This window comes from Podarcis bocagei (assembly GCF_964188305.1).
Source record: "Podarcis bocagei genome assembly, chromosome: 2".
Taxonomy (NCBI): domain Eukaryota; kingdom Metazoa; phylum Chordata; class Lepidosauria; order Squamata; family Lacertidae; genus Podarcis; species Podarcis bocagei.
The window spans coordinates 69,606,822-69,625,703 of NC_138126.1; the positions used below are offsets into that span (position 1 = coordinate 69,606,822).

At 45.2% G+C, this 18,882-nt stretch overlaps 1 protein-coding gene across 3 annotated transcripts in view; it reads left to right on the top strand.

Annotated features, from left to right (window-relative positions):
- Positions 1-18,882, top strand: part of CAMK2A (calcium/calmodulin dependent protein kinase II alpha) — a 109,356-nt gene that overhangs the window by 11,689 nt on the left and 78,785 nt on the right. For all 3 annotated transcript variants that reach the window (XR_014004590.1, XR_014004591.1, XM_081180761.1), the window contains exon 2: positions 8,040-8,134. Coding sequence is in view for 1 of the 3 variants with exons in the window: in XM_081180761.1 (XP_081036887.1) it covers positions 8,040-8,134 (95 nt within the window). In the remaining 2 variants the exon portion in view is untranslated. The remainder of the gene's footprint in view (positions 1-8,039; positions 8,135-18,882) is intronic.

Consider the following 18,882-nt stretch of genomic DNA (forward strand, 5'->3'; position numbering starts at 1 on the left):
CCCTGAAATACACATAATACTCAGAGAATGCTTCCTAAGCCAGCCACATACACCCATGCACGTTCCTTTGTTAACAGGCACCTGCAGTGCTCAGATTGCTATGTGCACACTTCATCCAAACATCTACCTTTCACCTGCCACCTCTGATTTCAAGCTACTTGAGTAAGGAGCAGCTTTCAGTGTGACTCCCCACCTAAACAAATTGGATAATGGTAGGCATAGGTGTGACTACGTGACAGATCTAAAGGGTATGGGAGTTTTCCCATCAGCAATTTTCAATAATGTTCAAATATACAGTGGTACCTTGGGTTACATATGCTTCAGGTTACAGACGCTTCAGGTTACAGACTCTGCTAACCCAGAAATAGTACCTTGGGTTAAGAACTTTGCTTCAGGATGAGAACAGAAATCGTGCTCCGGCGGCGTGGCAGCAGAAGGAGGCCCCATTAGCTAAAGTGGTGCTTGAGGTTAAGAACAGTTTCAGGTTAAGAACGGACCTTCAGAACGAATTAAGTACTTAACCCGAGGTACCACTGTAGTAGTATTCACACCCTTAACAGTTTGTATTATTGACAGATTTACAGCATACATTTAGAGTACACCCAATGCACATATAAAGCACATGACTCCCCCTAAAGATTCATGGGAACTGTAGTTTGTTAAGGATGTTGGAAATTGTAGTTCTGTCTATGAACTATAGTTCTTTGGGGGAAGACATGTGCTTTAAATGTGCATCAGATCATAGACTCACAGAACTGTACAGTTGGGAGGGACCTCAAGGGTCATCTAGTCCAACTCCCTGCAATGCAGGAATCCCACCCACAGCTGTCCCTGGGTGGGGTTGAACCACTAATGTACTTTAAATGCATGGTGCAGACCCATGTTTTAAAATATACCACAAACCTGGAAAGGATCCATTGCTTAGAGGCAGGGCAGGGTTTGCAGGCTTGAGCATGGATGGGTTGCTGAGCTTGGTGGGAGGAAATGGTGAGGAGCATGCAGTGTCAGGGCCTGGGAGATCACACAGTGTGAGTGAGCTAGAGACCTTCGGGTGACCTATTTATTCAGAATCCATCCTGATTTGCTTGCATAAATCATACATGGTGGTTAGACTACAGATGAATTTCGATGTGGGGAATATTGTCTTGGCTTTCCTGGTTATAATGCTAGTGCTTCTGTCACATTTTCTAACATTCCTTCCAGACTGCAGTACCTGTTGTGTTATGGAACGGTGTCTTTTTGAGCAAAATTCAGCATGTCGTGCTGAATTTCATTCACACCTGTGGGGGTGGAGTCTGCAGTGGCTGCAGACATATATATATATAATGGATTGTTTTTGCTTAACGGGTTTTCCATGGTAAGGGGAAATCCAGATCATTTATATATAGAGAGAGGGGGGAGGGGGAGGGGGGCTGGCATTTTGATGACAATGATGTCATGTGGTTGAGCAACAGCGAGTCCACAATAAACTCCCGCCTGGAAGCATCCTGTATAGCAGAGGTGAAGACAATTCTTTTCCACCAGAGCTTCTTTCTTAGTGATAATTTGCATTGCCATAGCAACTAGTCTCCAGCTATCTAGGGGACTCTCTGCAAGTTTGAGAAACCTGTGGCAGATGGGCTGTTGGGGGCTCTCCTCCCACCCCACCCCCAGTTCTGTAAATGCAGCTTTATTTGCTGAAATCCTATCTGCATTGTTAACAGTGTTCTAGATATCTGGGCCAAATACCCTATTGGGAGATGGGGGGAGGTGGGGGGTAGAATAGCTCTAGAGCTCTGCGAACTTCCCCAGTAAAGTGGGGCGGGGCGGGGGAACTTGTGCCATGATGATAACATCATTTTGCATCATTGCATCCCCACTTGTAAACATTCTGAGCGAGAGAAGAGGGAGGGGAGACTTGGAACTGCTATATTCAGGTCAGGCTGGCTGGGGCTGATGGGATGGGAATTGTAGTCCAAAATATCTGGAGGGCACTAGGATGTGGAGGGCAGTAGTTCTGGGTTGGTCACTGTGTATATAACACATGGAAGATACCAAGAGAAAGAGTGTGTATACTTGTGAGAAGCTCAAAGCTTTGCAGCCGCTGTAGTTTGTTAAGGGTCGCTTGGAATTGCAACTCGGTGAGAGGTTAACTGCAGGACCCAGAGTTCGTTGAGGGAAATAATGTGCCTCCCATGTGCTTTAAGGCTATCATGTGTATACAGCCACAATGAGCTTTAGAACCGAGAGGGAATTTGAATCTGAATTTCACATGGCCAAGCCTAGCGCTGCGTTACACTGGAGCAAAGCAGCTATGACAAGAACATGGAGGCAGGCAACTTGCAGTCTCATGCACGGCTTATTATACTTGCAAAGGCTCTGCGGGTATTAAAAGATTGCCATCTTTCCTTCCGCCCACTTGCCCTCCTACCCTAGCCAGGTACTGGAGCCCGTTGTGGAGAAATTGTCAGGGAATTGTTCTCACATCCCCCTCTCCTGCTGCTGGGAAAGCAGATGCGATTAAGACAAAAGCGCAGGGAAGGGAAACATAAAAGTAAAATCTTCAGGACCAAGAATGGATTCTGTGGAGAAGAAATGCAACATTTATTTCCCTTCGTCCAAATTAAGCCCTTGGCCCTCTGGGTGAATGAGATATTAATAGTCCACTTCATACACAGGCAAAGAATAATTCTCAGGCTCCTACAGCAAAGACAGCCGGCAAGTATTCAGCCCCAGTCCCCTCTGTATAGTTAGTACAGCTACCTTAATTCTTCCAGAAGGGTCTCCTTTTTCCAAACCCCGCTCACTGCCAGGCCTGACTGCCATGTGACCCAGAACGATGGTTTCCAGCAGGGGCCCTTTGTGTGTGGGTTTGCTTTGCTACGTGAATTTCAATGAACATTTTGCTTCTGTTCCTCACACCCCGCCGCTTTCCTATTTGACTAAAGATTCATATTCATGCCCAAATTGCCCTCATCCTTCCACCCCACCGGGAAAATCAGTTACTCTCCATTCTCCTCAGAGGCTCTGGAGCCCCCTTTCCTGTGTTTATTCTTTTCCTTCTCTATATATGTTTTGCTGTGGGGAGAGATTGCTCTTGATATTTGTAATTCCTATGCCCACCCCCTCCAGGCGGAATAGATTTGGCAGAAAGAGCACTAGATACAAAGGAGCATATTATTTCCCGACTAAATGGAAACTGGGTGCAAGGTGGGGGGAGAAGGGTGCCTCTGATATGTGGGCTTATTAGGGAGACAAGACGCACAGACATCACACTTGGGGTATTTCAAATAGGGGACCCATGATTTATACCTACTGCGTACGATGTCTAAAAAAGCGACTTACTCCTTCTCCCATTTTAGTTATTTCTGTCTCCAGCCCCCAGAGTGAAGAATGAGACCTCTGCATCATAAAGGCCCCACTTGAGAGACCCCCACAAGAAATGCAGCGAGGTCATTCCTGCACCCTGCACTGTATTTCAAGCCACATTTGCACAGAGCTGTTTGTGTAAGAGAGCTGGCAGGGATGTGTCCCCCAGATGCCCCTCAACCTTTTAAGTTCCCCCACCCCTCCAGCTCTGCTGTTCATTAAGCTGTCGCCTGCACTCATCTGGGCCAGTGCAGCAACTGTTAGGGTAATTTCACATTACCGCTTACTCCACATTCACTTTTTTAATTGTATTGAACCTGGTTTGAGATGGGGGGGGGGGACACATCAGACAACAGTGTTCGTCAACAAACTATAGGTTCAATACAGATTGTGTGTATGTGGCTTCAAAAATCAGCCATGGGAGCGCAATGGAAGTGTAGTAAGTGGCACTGTGAACACCCCCCCCCAACTTCCACCTTCCATTGCCCCCTGGATGCAGATCCCCCTAGACATTGTGAATGGCAAGTAGGATACTCTTGTGGTACCATCACTGCTTAATCTAAGCCATGGATCACCAAGGCTCATTCTGTGACACCATTATCAGTTGCTGGACCCATGAGTGGTTTTTGTTTTTGTTTATTCTGCAAAGGGTGCATTTTCACAGTACTAACATCTAGCCACCTCAGCTTAGGGAGAAAGGCTTGCAAGGCAGCGGTTGTGGCCCTCAGGCAGGTTTTAGTCCCAGCACTGCTTACTTTATGCCCTTGGCTGGTATGAGCCATGCCTCAGTTTCCCTCAGTCAAGCATAAAGTATAGCTTCAGTTCTGAGCTCCTTGAGATTCATCAGGAATCTGGTTTGCAGGCCCAGGGGCAGTGGAGCTGCAGGCAGTGGGGCCAAGGAAAGATGTAGAAGCAATATGCACAGGACAACCAAAATGGGATTTAAACAGGCCACAACTTTATTGATTACAGGTGTCAGCAGTTTTTGGCCTAGGCATTGGGTGTGTATCTTGACTTAACCAGCCTGACTGCTGGTTGATTTTTGGCAAGGTTAACTAAAGTTAAGTACAGTGGTGCCCCGCAAGACGAATGCCTCACAAGACGAAAAACCCGCTAGACGAAAGGGTTTTCCGTTTTTCGATGCACTTCGCAAGACGAATTTCCCTATGGGCTTGCTTTGCAAGACGAAAACGTCTTGCGAGTCTTGCGATTTTTTTCGCTCCCCCCCTTTTTCTAAGCCGCTAAGCCACTAATAGCCTTTTAGCCGCTAAGCCACTAAGCCTTTAATAGCCACTAAACCGCTAATAGCGCTAATCCGCTAAGCCGCTAATAGGGTTGCTTCGCAAGACGAAAAACCACTAGACGAAGAGACTCGCGGAACGGATTATTTTCGTCTTGCGAGGCACCACTGTAGCACCCTATAACATGCATCAAATCAGGGCGATCCCTCCAAGATCACTATTTGGGGGTGCTGTGGCCCATCAGCCCCTGTCTGGGCATCCAGACAGAAGCATCTCCCCAGAATCACCGTAAGGGGATATGCTGATCCCTTGGGGGGGGACACCCCCCCCATCCAATTAAACTAAGGATCCAACGCAATGTCATATCTGCCACCTGAGTGGCTAGAGCCTGAAACAAGTTGTTTATTATAAGTGGTGAAAGGCATAATAAAAAACAAGAAGGGCTAAGTATCTAATTAGGCACAAAGTCTTCTTTCCCTTAAGAGCATTCTCACACCTGTCCCTGTGGGTCTCTCCCATACCATTTGTGCACATGTGAATATTGTTAATGCAAAGTATAAAGAGGAACAGAGTGAAGGTTAGCCGGAATTTACACTCAGGTCACAGTAGGGTTTTCCAGGAGTGATATTTGTGTGGGAAATGCAAGCGCCAGTTTAAACCTCACATCCGGAAACACCTTGCCATTCAATTTTAGCACCACAGAGCCAAGAAATGACAAGATTCCCGCTGCAAATCTTATTTCCCAGGCAATGAATATAAGCGTACCTTCACAGCATGTCTCATTTCCTCCTTTGCCTCTACTAAGTATTAGCAAGAGGTAGTTAACTCTACTCGGTAAGGTGATTCTTCTATTTCTGCAGAGGAGGCTCAGATTAACAGAAGCCAAGCTGTTTTAGAAACTAGCAGGCCACTTCTCCCTGTAGGTAGATGCCACTGGTCAGGTCAAGGTTGAAAAAGTCAAAGCTTTGCTTTCTGGTTGAAAAGTAGCTGCCCATGAAGAGGAGAAAAGGACACGCATCTTCAGTCTTCTTCACCTCTGCTTTAATGAAGTCTTGGCACATACAAATCCACCAGGATATGAACTGCATGCCTGGTGTGGAAGCATCCTGTAGGAAGCATGTTTCATAATACAGTTTCACTTGTGGGAAGCCTGGTGGCATCACAAATCATCATCTTCTTAGCAGAGCTGAAAGGGCTCTGCCTTTAACCCGCTCTTGCTTCTCTATGGAGCATTCCTTCTCCAGCCACTGTGGATGTACTAGCCTAATAAATGAAAACGACCAGTCCCATAAAAGACTGTGGTGCACTGAAGTTGTCACAACAGTTAGGATCCCAAAGGGATGCAAAAAGTAAAGCAAGTTTTGTATACCTGTGGTTAGGGTTATGGTGTGGGGTACAAGTTTTATTTCCAAAGCTTGAACTTGCATGTGCTTTAAGCCAGAAGGTAGTACAAACCCCCAATATCCACAAATTTGGGAATTACAGAAATATGCCACCCCCACTCCCCGAGTCCCCTAGACAAGCCTTCCTTGCACACCTTAAACTAGATATCTGCCCCCAGGTACAGAGGAGGATGTTGCCTCATCCCCAGTGCTGAAGTAGGATTCAGCTGTCAGCCCAATTGGATTCCATACATGGAGTGGAGGACACCACCATCTTTGCCTCTGACAGAAAAATATATCAGCCAGGCCTGCTTGACTGACAGGCACAAAACAAATTATATGAAATAAGCAAGACTATTCAAATTTTCTTAACCTGGCACAATTTATATAGACTGCAGAATGCAAGTTTCTATTTCTTTAACATGAGAATATTTTAGCCCTTGTAGCTGCTGTCACTATAATCTTTGCCACCAGGTCATGTTTTAAAATTTCAGCAACATCAGATTCAAGTTGGGTCTTTTGCACAAAAACTGCATTGGTGTCAATCTTTCCTTCATTAAAATGCATTATTATTGGCAGGCACTGACTGCCATTTGTACCAAGAGACATTTGATAAGACAGAAGGTGCTTAATGCTTTCCACCAGTGGAAAAAGTCACTATTCAGGGGGAGGGGGGAGAAGACAATGTGAAAAATTGGAAGGCGAAACATGCCAAATGCTTGAATGAAGGAGACAAATTGTCACTTTTTATAACAGGGGTTTTTCCCCCCTTTATTACATCCACATTGCTGATTTTTCTTTTAAATGCCATTTGAATGGGAAAGTTTCCCTAAGTGGATCTAATACACATTGAACCTCTCTGTTAGGAAAATCCCCACCCCCCACCTCACCCCAGTGTTTCTACTCAAGCTAGTTAGCAATTTCCACTTCAGCCTTAAGAGTATTGAGCCAGAATGTGAGGAACCCAAAATCAAATCCCCCACACAGCCATGAAGTTGAATGGGTGGCCTTGAGCAAGCCATTCATATTCACCCTAAACTACCCTGCAGGATTGCTGTAGGAATCTGCTTGAGATAGCTCAGTTGGTAGAGCATGAGACTCTTAATTTCATGGTTGTGGGTTTGAACCCCACCTTGGGCAAAAGAGGGTTGCAGAGGGCTGGACTAGATTACCCCTGTGGTCCCTTCAGACTCTACAATTCTATGATTCTATGAAGGTCATGAAACTAATGTGATACATATGTAAAACAGCCAGTCCCCCCCCCCCGTCACACTCAGAATGTGTCAAAGAGTGCTGGGGTGCCTTGAATGATGGTTGGGGTGCTGCAGGCAACCTTGGTATCTGTCCCTCTTCTCTTCCCTTCCCTCCCTCCTCTGATGCCCTCTCACATCTCTGCCTCCCAAAGGCTTGCACAGCTGTTGGTTGCAGTAGCCCTGGCTACAAGCTCCCAGGGCGAATGGTGCTTCTGGGGCTGGCCAGGGGGTGCTTCTCAGGCCCCAGTGGGGTAGTGGGAGGAGGCACCTCTCTTTGGGGCGGGGCGGGGTGGGGTGCAGCTCAGAGACCAGGGGCAGCAGCTGCAGCAAGGAGAGGGGAGAAAAGAGGAGGCTTCCCCACAAGGGAAGGTGTGCAAAAAGGGGTGAGGGGCTGCCAGCTCTGCAGACAAAGGGTGACCTAACTGGGCTCCTGAGCCCCACAGGGGTGCCACAGAAAGAATGTAGTTGGTCAAAGGAGCCGTGGACCCAAAAAGCTTGAAAACCTCTGCTCTAGGTTTTAATGTGCTGTTAATAAAAAAGGAGCATCAATGACTACTGATCATGATGGCTTTATACTACCTCCAGGATCAGAGGACACATCTGTTACCTTTTTGTCTTGCTTGTGGGCTTTCCAGAGGGCCACTGTGGGAAACAGGATGCTAGACTGTGCACGGGCCTTTTGCCTCCACCAGCTTGGCTCTTCTTTTGAACATTCCCACTTTTAAACATGTAGGCATGTGGGGTACATGACTTTATTCGGCAAACATCTCATGTATTGGGGGTTTCTCCCTCTCTTCTCTTCTTCTCTCCAACAGAGGTGCTTTCTCAATTGTCAGGAGGTGTGTGAAGGTGTTGTCAGGACAAGAATATGCTGCCAAGATCATAAACACCAAGAAGCTCTCAGCTCGTGGTAGGTGCTGCCTGATCTTACTACATGTTGGAAAGGGATTCCTCAGACCTGTGTGCTGCAGTGAACGGCACTTATAGTAGCCTATATATTTTTACATGCTTTGGGAACTGATGTGGTGACAATTGCTACAAGCACATGTTTAAAGGAACAAGTCTAGGCACACATTTTCATACATGCTAGAACCATTACTTTTACCCATTCATCCATCCGTTTAGTGTAGGATCAGCTGGCACCTAGGAAGGTAATCCCCCCCCCCCGCCCAGCTGTAGAACTAGAGTGGCCACATGCAAAACCCTGCATGTGACTGAAAGCCATATTTAACATCAACATTGCTGCTCCATCTCCAACAATCCCTTTGCACCCTTCTTTCAATCCCTTAGGCCCAGCCCACAGGACAGCATTTAAAGCAAAAAACCCACCTTTGGATATTGTACGTTCCCACCTCCTTGAAACTGACACACAGTGAACAGGAGAAATGGAATGAGAATAGGACAGAGGGAATGGCCTTCTTGAACTGCTAGAGAGAGAGATATGGTTACTATTCCTTACAATCCCTGATCTAACATTTGAACTGCAAAGAATGTTACGTGGCTAGTTTTCCGGCTTTCCCACAACTAGGTGGTTGCTTTTCCCATTCTATGGATGGAGAATTGAGGCTCAGATAGTTTCTTGTTTTGAGGCTAGGTAGAAACTCATAGCTTTGGCTTGTGCACAGTAACTAGTGGCCACACAGCCCCTTTAAGGCTTTTGAGGTTTGGGATTTTGTGCTGTCAACACAAGAGACAGCTAAGAAAGAGCAGCCAACACCAAGTTCCCAAAGAGATTCTTTATTCAGTTATAACAATCAGTTCAGGGTTTCTGAATTACAGGAGCTTTGCAAAACTATTGATTCTATTACTGTGGCGAAACAACTCTAAAATTTTATAATTGATTGCCCTTCTTGCTTCTTGTAGCTAAAATCCAACTTTTATTGGTTTCTCCAATTACTTTTAAACTAGGTAAAATCAAGAGTGTTTTCGCATATCACTTTTGAGCCTCTGTCTCGCTATTGTTGCTAAGTGGCAGAGAGAGCAGAGGGACAGCATTTGCAATGCAAATAGGCATTCTGGTGAATATAGGTTTTACATTCATAATCATAAAGCCTGCTTTAAGAGCTGCTTTAGGTTTTGTGTATGAAAACACTCACAAGAAGCAAGTCATATTTCCTCCAGGTGTTTTTGAAGAGCACATTGTCTTATAAAACAGCAAACATACAGATAAGCCGCATCAGAGTAGCATTACATGGTGAAATCACCACTTGGATGGGTGTCAGTAAGCAGAGGCTTTGGAGAATGTCAAGCATCTCAGTTATGGCCTTGGTGATGGTTAATGTCCTGAGCTGCCTGCCTTCCAGTAGAAAAGCCATGCTCAAGGGCCAGTCAGAGCTCCTGTCTTCAAACCCACCCTTTGAATGGTCTTGCCCTAAATGCTTGCTGGTGGCTCACCCTCATGCCCTTCCTAATTCAATCCCCAGGACAGGACTCATAAATTTGCATTGCATGATGTTTTCCCTCATGCTTCCTAATGGGACTTGAAGGAAGTAGCCACCACAGCTTCTGTCTCTGTCAATCATACTGTGCATGCAGGAGGTCCGAGGTTCAAACTCATGTTGAGAAAGACCCCTGCATGAGGATCACTGCCAGTCAGAGTAATAGAATAATATTGATCGATGGGCTGATTCAGCAACCACACTCAAAATATTATGTCTCTGCACCTGCACATAGCCCCTTTGTTTCTCCTTTTGTCTGAGTGGGCAAAGAACCCAGGAAGTCACATTCAACCATAGTTTCCCATTACATCTGAATTAGAATTATGGTTAAATTAATCCAAACAAACCAAGATCTGGAAACCAGCTTCATATTCTGGCTTGTTTGGATGCTGTTAACCATAGTTTTCTGGTTCAGATCTGACTGGAAGCTAGGGTTAAATGTGGCTTGTTTGCTCATTCAGATAAAAGGAGCCTCAAAGCAGTTTGACATGGATGCATGAAGCTCATTAATATACAGGCAACAAGCATTTTGCACAGGGGTTGCATTCCTGAAACCGCCCCCCCCCCCACATTGGCATGTAAGCCTGCCCCCAACCCTGTGACACCCCCTTTTCTGTCTATTTCTGGGTTGCAGCGATGCAATCTTTGAATGTATGCAAACCGGGAGTTGCGTGTATACTTTTTTGCCCTTGCCTTTGACACCTGAGATGTTTTTAATATAGGAATTTTAAATTTTTAATAACCACCCACAGGACCTGCTAGTGAAGGGTAGGTAATAAATATAAAAATAACAACAAAGCTCATTAAGGCTTTGTCCAAACAAGGCCCAGTGTAAGGGAGCGTCATAAGCCTCTCCATTTACCTCTCTGTGCTGCCCTGGAGAAGTGGGATGGGCTGTCCGTCCTGCAGGCTCCTTGCGCTCCCCATGCAGAGAGAGGGAATCTGGAAGGGCTTATTTAGTCAGTTAATTAATATGTATTCCCCCAAACATGCCTGCTGTCAAGGGGATTCAAAATACCACCTTCCTTTTAAACCTATTAAAGTGGTGTGGCATTGACTCTAGAAAAGTCACAGTCAATCAGTATTAACCTCATATTTTAAAAAGGTCATAACAGATTAATTAATGCGGTGGTTATAAACCTCTGCACAGGCAAGTGTTCAGCAGCAATGGAGCAGATTTCCCTCAGTCTTTAGGGGGAAGAAAAGCAGGGAGAGAGATATTGCTAAACATCCTTCTGCAAGAGATTCCTCGGCCAAAGATGCAGTGCCCTGGGCTTAAGCTGTGTCACAGAGCGTAGTCCGGGGACAGCAGCCAGCCAATTAGGTGACAGAGGAGCCAAAGAGAGGGAACCAGATTGTGTGCAATGAACTGCAAAAGGCAACTGAGGAAGTCAGAGGAAGCTGGGTGACAAACCGTCTGAGGCCAGGTCTCTGGGGTTTCTGTGACAGAGATCACCAGAGGGTGTGGAGGGCAGGCAGGTCAGCTGTAAGAGTTGCAGAGTTTGCTTCAGAGGGCAGAGACAACCTGGGGGCCCTGTACCTGTGAGAGAAGCATAATTTGAGACTCTGAGTTAACAGTGGTGCAAACAATGCCTTGTATGCTTAGTGCAAGTTGAAGAAAGCATGCTCGTCGTAGTTTTTACCTACAATAGGTTACTCTGAAGGATAACTGGGAAAAGGAAATGCCATTTGCACCCAGGTGGTGGGGCTCGTAGTTCAATGGTTAGAGGACACGCTCTGTGCTCAGAAAGCCCCGTGTTTGGTTTCCTGCATCTCTGGTGGGAAGGATCTCATGTTGCAGGACTGGGAAAGACGGCTTATTGAGGCCGTTGGAGCCACTGCTTGTCAGAGAATATGCTGGGCAAGATGGACCAATACCCCAAATAAGTCCATATGGAATTAGATCCCCAAATTTCAATTTTGGCACTCTGATTTGCAGAAGACTGTATTCTAACTGAACACCCACTCTGACAGTACTCTATTTGAAGGAGCCTTCTGTTTGTAAGGTGTACAGACAAGTCCAGTCTAAAGATAAGGAGCCATAAGAAGGGGAAGCAGCAGGGGCCTGAAAGTTGTTCATCAACAGTTGGCAGCTGGACAGTAGTTTTAGCAGACACACAGGTCACCTGGTCAGTCTTCCCAACTGGATGTATTGTATTTCTATTTGAACTGTAGCACCTATTTCTAAATTTGTATATTATATAATAAAAATGTAAGAGTGCTGTCATGCTGCAGTTTGCTTAGCCACAGAAAGGTGGCACTGTGAATCACAGTATGATGAAAGGCGGTGGATGGGCAGCTGAGATGAGTCATGGAGGGACAGCCAGAACAGGCTGCAGCAGCTCCCGCCCCCCGCCCCAATCCACAGGCTCCTCCGCCTGCCACTCCTGGGGCCCCTGCCTCCAGGATCCACACCTGTAGGCTAACTGGCACCGCTGCTGGCCAGCTTCGTCCTCCTCAGCCCACTTGGGGCTCTGCTGCTTCTGCCACCACCGTTAAGGATGACAAGTTGGGCTGTCAGGAGCAGCAGTGCAGGAAGGAGGAAGGTGGCCAGTGGCCAGCCCCTCTGGTAATCTGCTGCCGCCGCCACCGCCACCACTGTATCTGGTGGTATATTACGTGAAAAATGTGTATATATTAGCACATGCAAATTTCATGCAAATCTGTCTCTTCTGTTTTGGTGATGCATTTCCTCTTTTTTAGTGATAGGTAAGTGGCCACCCTAGCTAGACCAGACGGACTGGCTCCTATTGGAAATATTAGATGCTCTTGTAACAAGTTGAGGAGTTGCCGCCCACTACTATTTCAGGTCTGTGCCTGTTCCAACAGTTCTCCAATTCATTGAGGGTGCATGATATAACTGAGACTTCTAATGCACTGAGACCTTTGGGCATGTGCTGGAGGCCAAGGGTGGTCAGGGACGTCCTTAGCCATGTCTTAGGTGTCTTTGTACATATGCTGATTATAGAACCCATTCCAAATCATCTAATCTAAACTGGAGTTCAGGTAGACAGAAATGGTCTCATTCTAAAATATGCCAGAACTACTCATATGATAGTGTGCTGCACCTACCTTTGGCTGTTTAGCATTGAGTTAATGTTGAGGAATCGTTTTCATTTGGTAACCACAGTTATTGCTTGTTTACTTGCAAAACTGCTGTAGACTATAGAGCTTTCTCTTGTATCTCCAGTCAATGAACTAATGAGAGGCAAGCCAGGGGATAATAAGCCTATCACAGGTGTCTGCTCCTGCTTAAGGTGATTTTGTGAAGTGTTCCTTATAATAACTATACATGTCAGGAGCAGAATGTATGCATAGGCAAAAAGAGGAATATTACTTCATTGAATAGTGCTAATATCATTGCTTGATCAAAGGTTTAAAAAACCGTATGTTATAGATTTTATTTTATTTTTCTTCTGTTGAAGCTTGTTTTACATCAATGGATAGTAAGGAAAATGGAAACCCTAATAAACTCTCCCTTTGTTCTGCCTTTCCTTTTAATTTGCATTTACTACTCTCTCTAGCTCTCTTCAGGGGGAAAAATGAGTGGGCTTGACAAAGTGATAATTACCGAAGGAACATTATCAGTCTGTGTTATGAAGCAAGGTTAGCAAGCCTACAGTGGCCTTTTTTGATCTTAAAACCCCATCAACCTGTACCAACAAAGCCACGACAGTCTGTTACACAGAGCTTCCTCTCACATAGTTTTTGACATAATTATGTGAATTTGTGTTCTCAACATCAAAATATGCCATCTTTGATCAGGAACCATGCAAATGTGTGGAACTATTTCTCACCAATGTGGGGAAAGCTCCAGGCATTTGGACCTCACCATTGTTGGTTCCAGCTGTTATTTCTAAGAATTTACTTTGCCTATGACTTTCATCCTCCCCAAATCATGCATTTTTCTGGATTTTCTGGATTGAGTTTCAGAAGCACAGAGTACATGCATTTGGTTACAGGACTAGTTGGCGACATAGGCCAATATGAAGAGATGAATGGGGGGGAAATTAACAACAACAACAACAAAAAACCAGGATGATGGAGTGATATCATTTCTAACTAATCTCATACCTGTTTTCTTGGGATGGCTGTATATTTTACATTTCTAACATAAAAAATCTCTCTTTCTCAACAAACTGAGTGGAGATGAAAGGCACAGTAATATTAGAAAGAAATCTCCGAATTCAATGGCTTGGGCATTCAGGCCAATAGGTTGCTCAGTCTATCCAGGATTGACACTTGACAAACACATATCAAAAGCAGGATAGAGAAATAAACATCCAATGGTTTATATTGCTGGGTTTTCCCTTTTATCCTTTTGAATGGGTTTGAGCAGAGAGACTGTGGGCGTGCCCAGGTGTCATTTTTATTGTGCATTTATGATTATTTATGCTCATGATGGTATTGGGGCATTTATACGAGATCTCACTTTCAACACTGTTTGCATTTGCAAAAGTTTCAGGGCAGACATAATGCTTCATTTCCAACCAGTGCATGTCTCATAACTTCCTGCTAAAATCCTGTAATTTTTCATACCAGAAATGTTTCAGGGTTGCTGTTTTTTGAGGTGTGTGTCCTGCTTTTGTTGTGTTATAGCGGCGTGAGAGTGCTTCTCTTAGATGACAAAATTGAGGAAGCATTGCAACAACCAATAAAGCAGAATTATGTGTGGTTGGTCCAGTATATGTCCCCCACTAGTGTATTATTATTGCATTCCTGTTATGTTGCAGAATCCACCCTGTCCCACTTCAAAAACTCATGCTTCTGAAAAGGCAAATGAAAGATTTTGCATAAAGCATTTGTGGTTATATACACAGTTTGCACGCAAAGCATTCAAGGCTGATGGGTTCCCAGTACAATGGGCCTATCGTGTCTTGGTAGCATACAAAGGCAGGACAAAGCCAATGGAGGTATGGGTCACGAAGCACCCCCCCCCACCTCCAAATGGAATCCAATGCTATTTCTGTTTAAAATCAAGTATAGCATTCCAGTGGCTTCCACTTCACACATATCACTCTACCTGGATCAGAAAAATTAACAGAAAACTCTGTAACGTTAACTTGATTGTTTTCAGGGAATAGCACAAGTATGTATTTGTCAGCACTGAATTCCGTGACTCTCCACTTGCTCAGCTACCAAAACAGCTGTTTCACTCCTCAATCCACTCACTATTCAACAGTCTTGTGACTTTTATTCCTTTTGTGCTAGAATCAGGAAGCTGCCCATTCAGCTGTTTCTTGGTGGCCTTAGCAAGGCATTCTCTCAAAGCTTGAGTGTACCCTACCTACTATATGGGGATAATAACACTCCTTCACCTTACGTTGTTGTCGTGAAGGTTACAACATGATAATGCACGTGGTGCTCTTTCAACACTTGGAAGTGCTTTACAAATGCTGCATATTACGATACTTGTTATTAGCATTTGGCGAAACTTTTCTTCTTCTTTTGGAATGTTTAGAGAGGACCGTAGGCTTAATTCCTTTTGCATTGTATGCGTGGAATACATATAAATTACAGTGGTACCTTGGTTGTCGAACTCTTTGGTACTTGTACGTTTTGGCTCCCGAACACCGCAAACCCAGAAGTGTTCTGGTTTGCAAACGTTCTTTGAAACCTGAACGTCCGACACTGCTTCCGCGGCTTCTGATTCAGTGCAGGAAGCTCCTGTAGCCAATTGGAAGCCGCGGCTTGGTTTTTTAACGTTTTCAGAAGTCGAACGGACTTCCGGAACAGATTCCTTTCGAGAACCAAGGTACGACTGTACATTTAAACACATCCCACCCAAAGAATCCTGGGTATTGTGGTCTGTTAAGAGTGCTGGGAATCTGGCCAGGTCCAATACATTTTGGCACTTGAGGTGAACCACAAAATGGCATTCCCCTTCCCTCCAGAGAAAAAAGATGAGTGAAGATCTACATCAGGAACAAGGGGGAAATAAAGATCTGCATCGGGATCTCAACTGCTACATAGTCTCTGCTGTGCCTTATTCTCAAAAGAAAGCACAAACCCTGGGTAGGCGCCTGGAGCCCCTGGAATCTTGCACTGCTTGTGGAGACTGGGGTGGCGTGTATCACTGCTGTTATGCCCTATACTCCCTATAGTGCTGTATAAATTACAGCATAGCAGTCCGTAAGTTGGCTTTTTCATTGCCATTCCCAGGAGTTTAGATTCATGATTTCCACCTCTGCATACTTGAGAGCCGCAGGCTTAAGCTGCTAGTCATTTCTCTTGGGAGTTATCCCAGCAGCACTCCATCAATACCCATTTCTTGTGGCAGCTTAGTTTGATGTTTTCTGTCAATATCAGGCAGGCTGCGTGTCAGAAAGGAAATGCCTCTAAATGCAACTTTGGGGGAGTTTGAGAGTCAGAGGACAAAAGCCTTCCAGCTATGGAAGATTTATTGGTTGGAGCTCTAAGCTGGGAGGAACTGCATTGTGTTTCATAACTGGATGGCATTCAATGTAGAGCATATGAAACTGAATTGAGCTTTATATAATGCATTTCATACCCGAGGTGCCAATACACTTTATAAGGCAGTGAGTAGGAGCAGTAAGTGTGCAAGCAAACAAGAGGAGCCTGTATGTGCGCAGCTGTCACTCAAATGCAGCTTTTAAACTCTCCTTCTTGCAAATGGAAGGACTGGCCCAAGGCACCGTCAATTATTTCCCTCCCAATAATTTTCACAAGTTCCTCAACTCCCACCTGAACAATCAGAGAAACATACTGAGGGGTTTTCTGACATCCTATTTACTGTATATGGTTGCCAGCCAATCATGATATAAATCTGACATTTATATAATGCTGCAATATTTATGTTTCAGCCTAGTGTGATGGTACTTATGCTTCAAAATATCTGTGGCATGTTCCTCTGCAGAGATTTTGTCCCATTTCCCACTTCTGGTTTCCTCTGTGGCAATGCATGGGTGGATAATTTGCCAAAACATCTAGCTGCCTGTACTTCCTGTAGTCCTGGTGCAACAGATCTTTCTGATGTACCTGGAAACATTCTCAGGGCTGCCTAGGAATTTCATCATCACCAAGATACTACTAGATTAAAGCAACGACAGAAGGGTCACCACTAGGGTTGCCATATGTAAGTGTCATGATGCAAGTTTAGATTTTGGCGAATTTCCTTAAAAATATCTCAAAAACTTCCAGCAACTTCTATGTCCAGAGGTTCACTTTTTGAAATATGGTGGCCTTAGTTACCACACATAAATGAATATCAGTGGAACGTGACATGGGCATAAGGGCATGCCCATGACTCTGAAAGTAAAATTAGATTTAGCATCGTTACCAAAGAAATACATTACACTGGGTTGGGGGAAGTCAAGCAAATAGCTGGGAGATGGCTACCACCACTCCAAATTAAACTAATGATTTTAATTGTCTTGTGCTGTTTTGATTAAAACAGTGAAATGCAATGCAGTTTACACCAGGCCCACTGGTATGACATACAACAAAATGAAAGCACATAAATCCTTTCTATACATGTTTTAAAGGGAGAAAGTAGGGAGATGCGGAAAGATGGGGAAGGGCAGTGGCTTAGTGGGATGGCTTTGCATGCAGAATATCCCAGGTTCAATCCCTGGCATCTGCAGGTAGGGCTGAGAGAGAGACTCCTGCCTGAAACCCTGGAGAGAGGCTGCTAGTAGTCAGTGAAGACAACACTGAGCTAAATGGACCAATGGTCGGATTCCGTAGAAGGCACCTTCCTATAATCCTGTGATACATCTGAAAAGGAACCAATGGTAGGTCATCAAAGTGCCCTAGGAATAAAAAGAGCTTCAGAAAGGAAGGAGTAGGAGTTCCTCCATCACAGCAACAGGCTGTCCTCTCAGTAAATACAACGTAATAGCTAGGTGCCCAAACTGGAGCTTGACAGGCGCCACCACTGAAACCTTTCCTAGACTCCCTTTCATTCTGCCCCCCTTGTCAGAGTGCTCTAAGCAGACCAGCAACTGAGTCTAGCTGCCATTTTAAATTTCCCACAATGCCCCTGCCATAGTGTTGCTCTGGGGAACTGTGGGGAATTTAAACGGTGTCCTTCAGATGGCTGACATTGCTTGAAGCACTGATTCTGGCAACCATCATTGCCATGAAATCTGCCAGGGCCTCCCTTAAGAGAAGGGGACCTACTGGAGGGTCCTTTGCCCAGGCCCCACTCAAACTCGGAGCAGGCCTAGATGAACACCATGGCAATCATTTTGGAGAGACTGTATAGGGATGTCATTTTTTTGGTCAACTGTTACATATCACTTTACGAGATTATCAGATGACTCATTTACATCTCACGGCTGCCCCATGGAAGCCATTTTGAATTTTAAATTTCTTCACTACAGAGGATGCCGCTCCACAGTGAAACACTGGTGTGCAGCTGGATTTCAGATCTATTGGGGCCAGGGAGCTATTTGTAGTGGCATGGGGAAAATCCCTGATCTATGTGGCAAGGTAGCTCACGACTCATTACATGATAGCGACTCCCTTGTGGATGGCCAATGCGAGGGCACCTCCACAGGTGAGCTTCACTATGCATAGCAGACCTCAGCTGCCAAAAGTGACCAGGCTTCTCTCTGTCAAAAGAAGCATCTTGAGTTCTGCCCATTGCACATGAAGAGACAGCGTTAATGGGGAAGGAATGGCTGGTGCCTGTGTGCTGCTGCTTCTTTTGGGATTCATTTTGACTTTGTTTTCTGAAAATTCAAAGTGGGGGCGTTCCCTTCAGCAGAGCTGCTAGTACTTAATTAGTGTGAATAAGAAGCCTGGAAATGGGCAAAGCTTTCCCTTTGTTTCTTCATGACACCATTATTCATCTCTCCAAAAGGTAAAAAAGAATGAAATAAAGGAGCTACTTTCAGGACCCCAAAATAGAACAGTACTTTGCAGGCTTCCCACACACAGCCCTGCCAGTGTAACACAATCCCGAGAAACCACAGCATTGCAGATCTTCCAGCCTTGGTTCATTGCAGTCTGCTGGAGAGACCGACCTGGTCCTCCCACCTCCCAAGTCGCTTCAACCGGTGGGGTGAAGTGGACAAGTATGCTAGACTGCAACCAAAGAGACCTGTGTTCAAATCCATGAACTTCACTGAGTGACCTTGGTCCAGTTGCTCACTCTTAGACTTAAACCGACTGCCACACAGGATTATGTTGAGAATGAAGTGAGAAAAATGCAGGCATGATGGAGCACTGGAAGAGGGAGAAGCCTCTGCTGGCA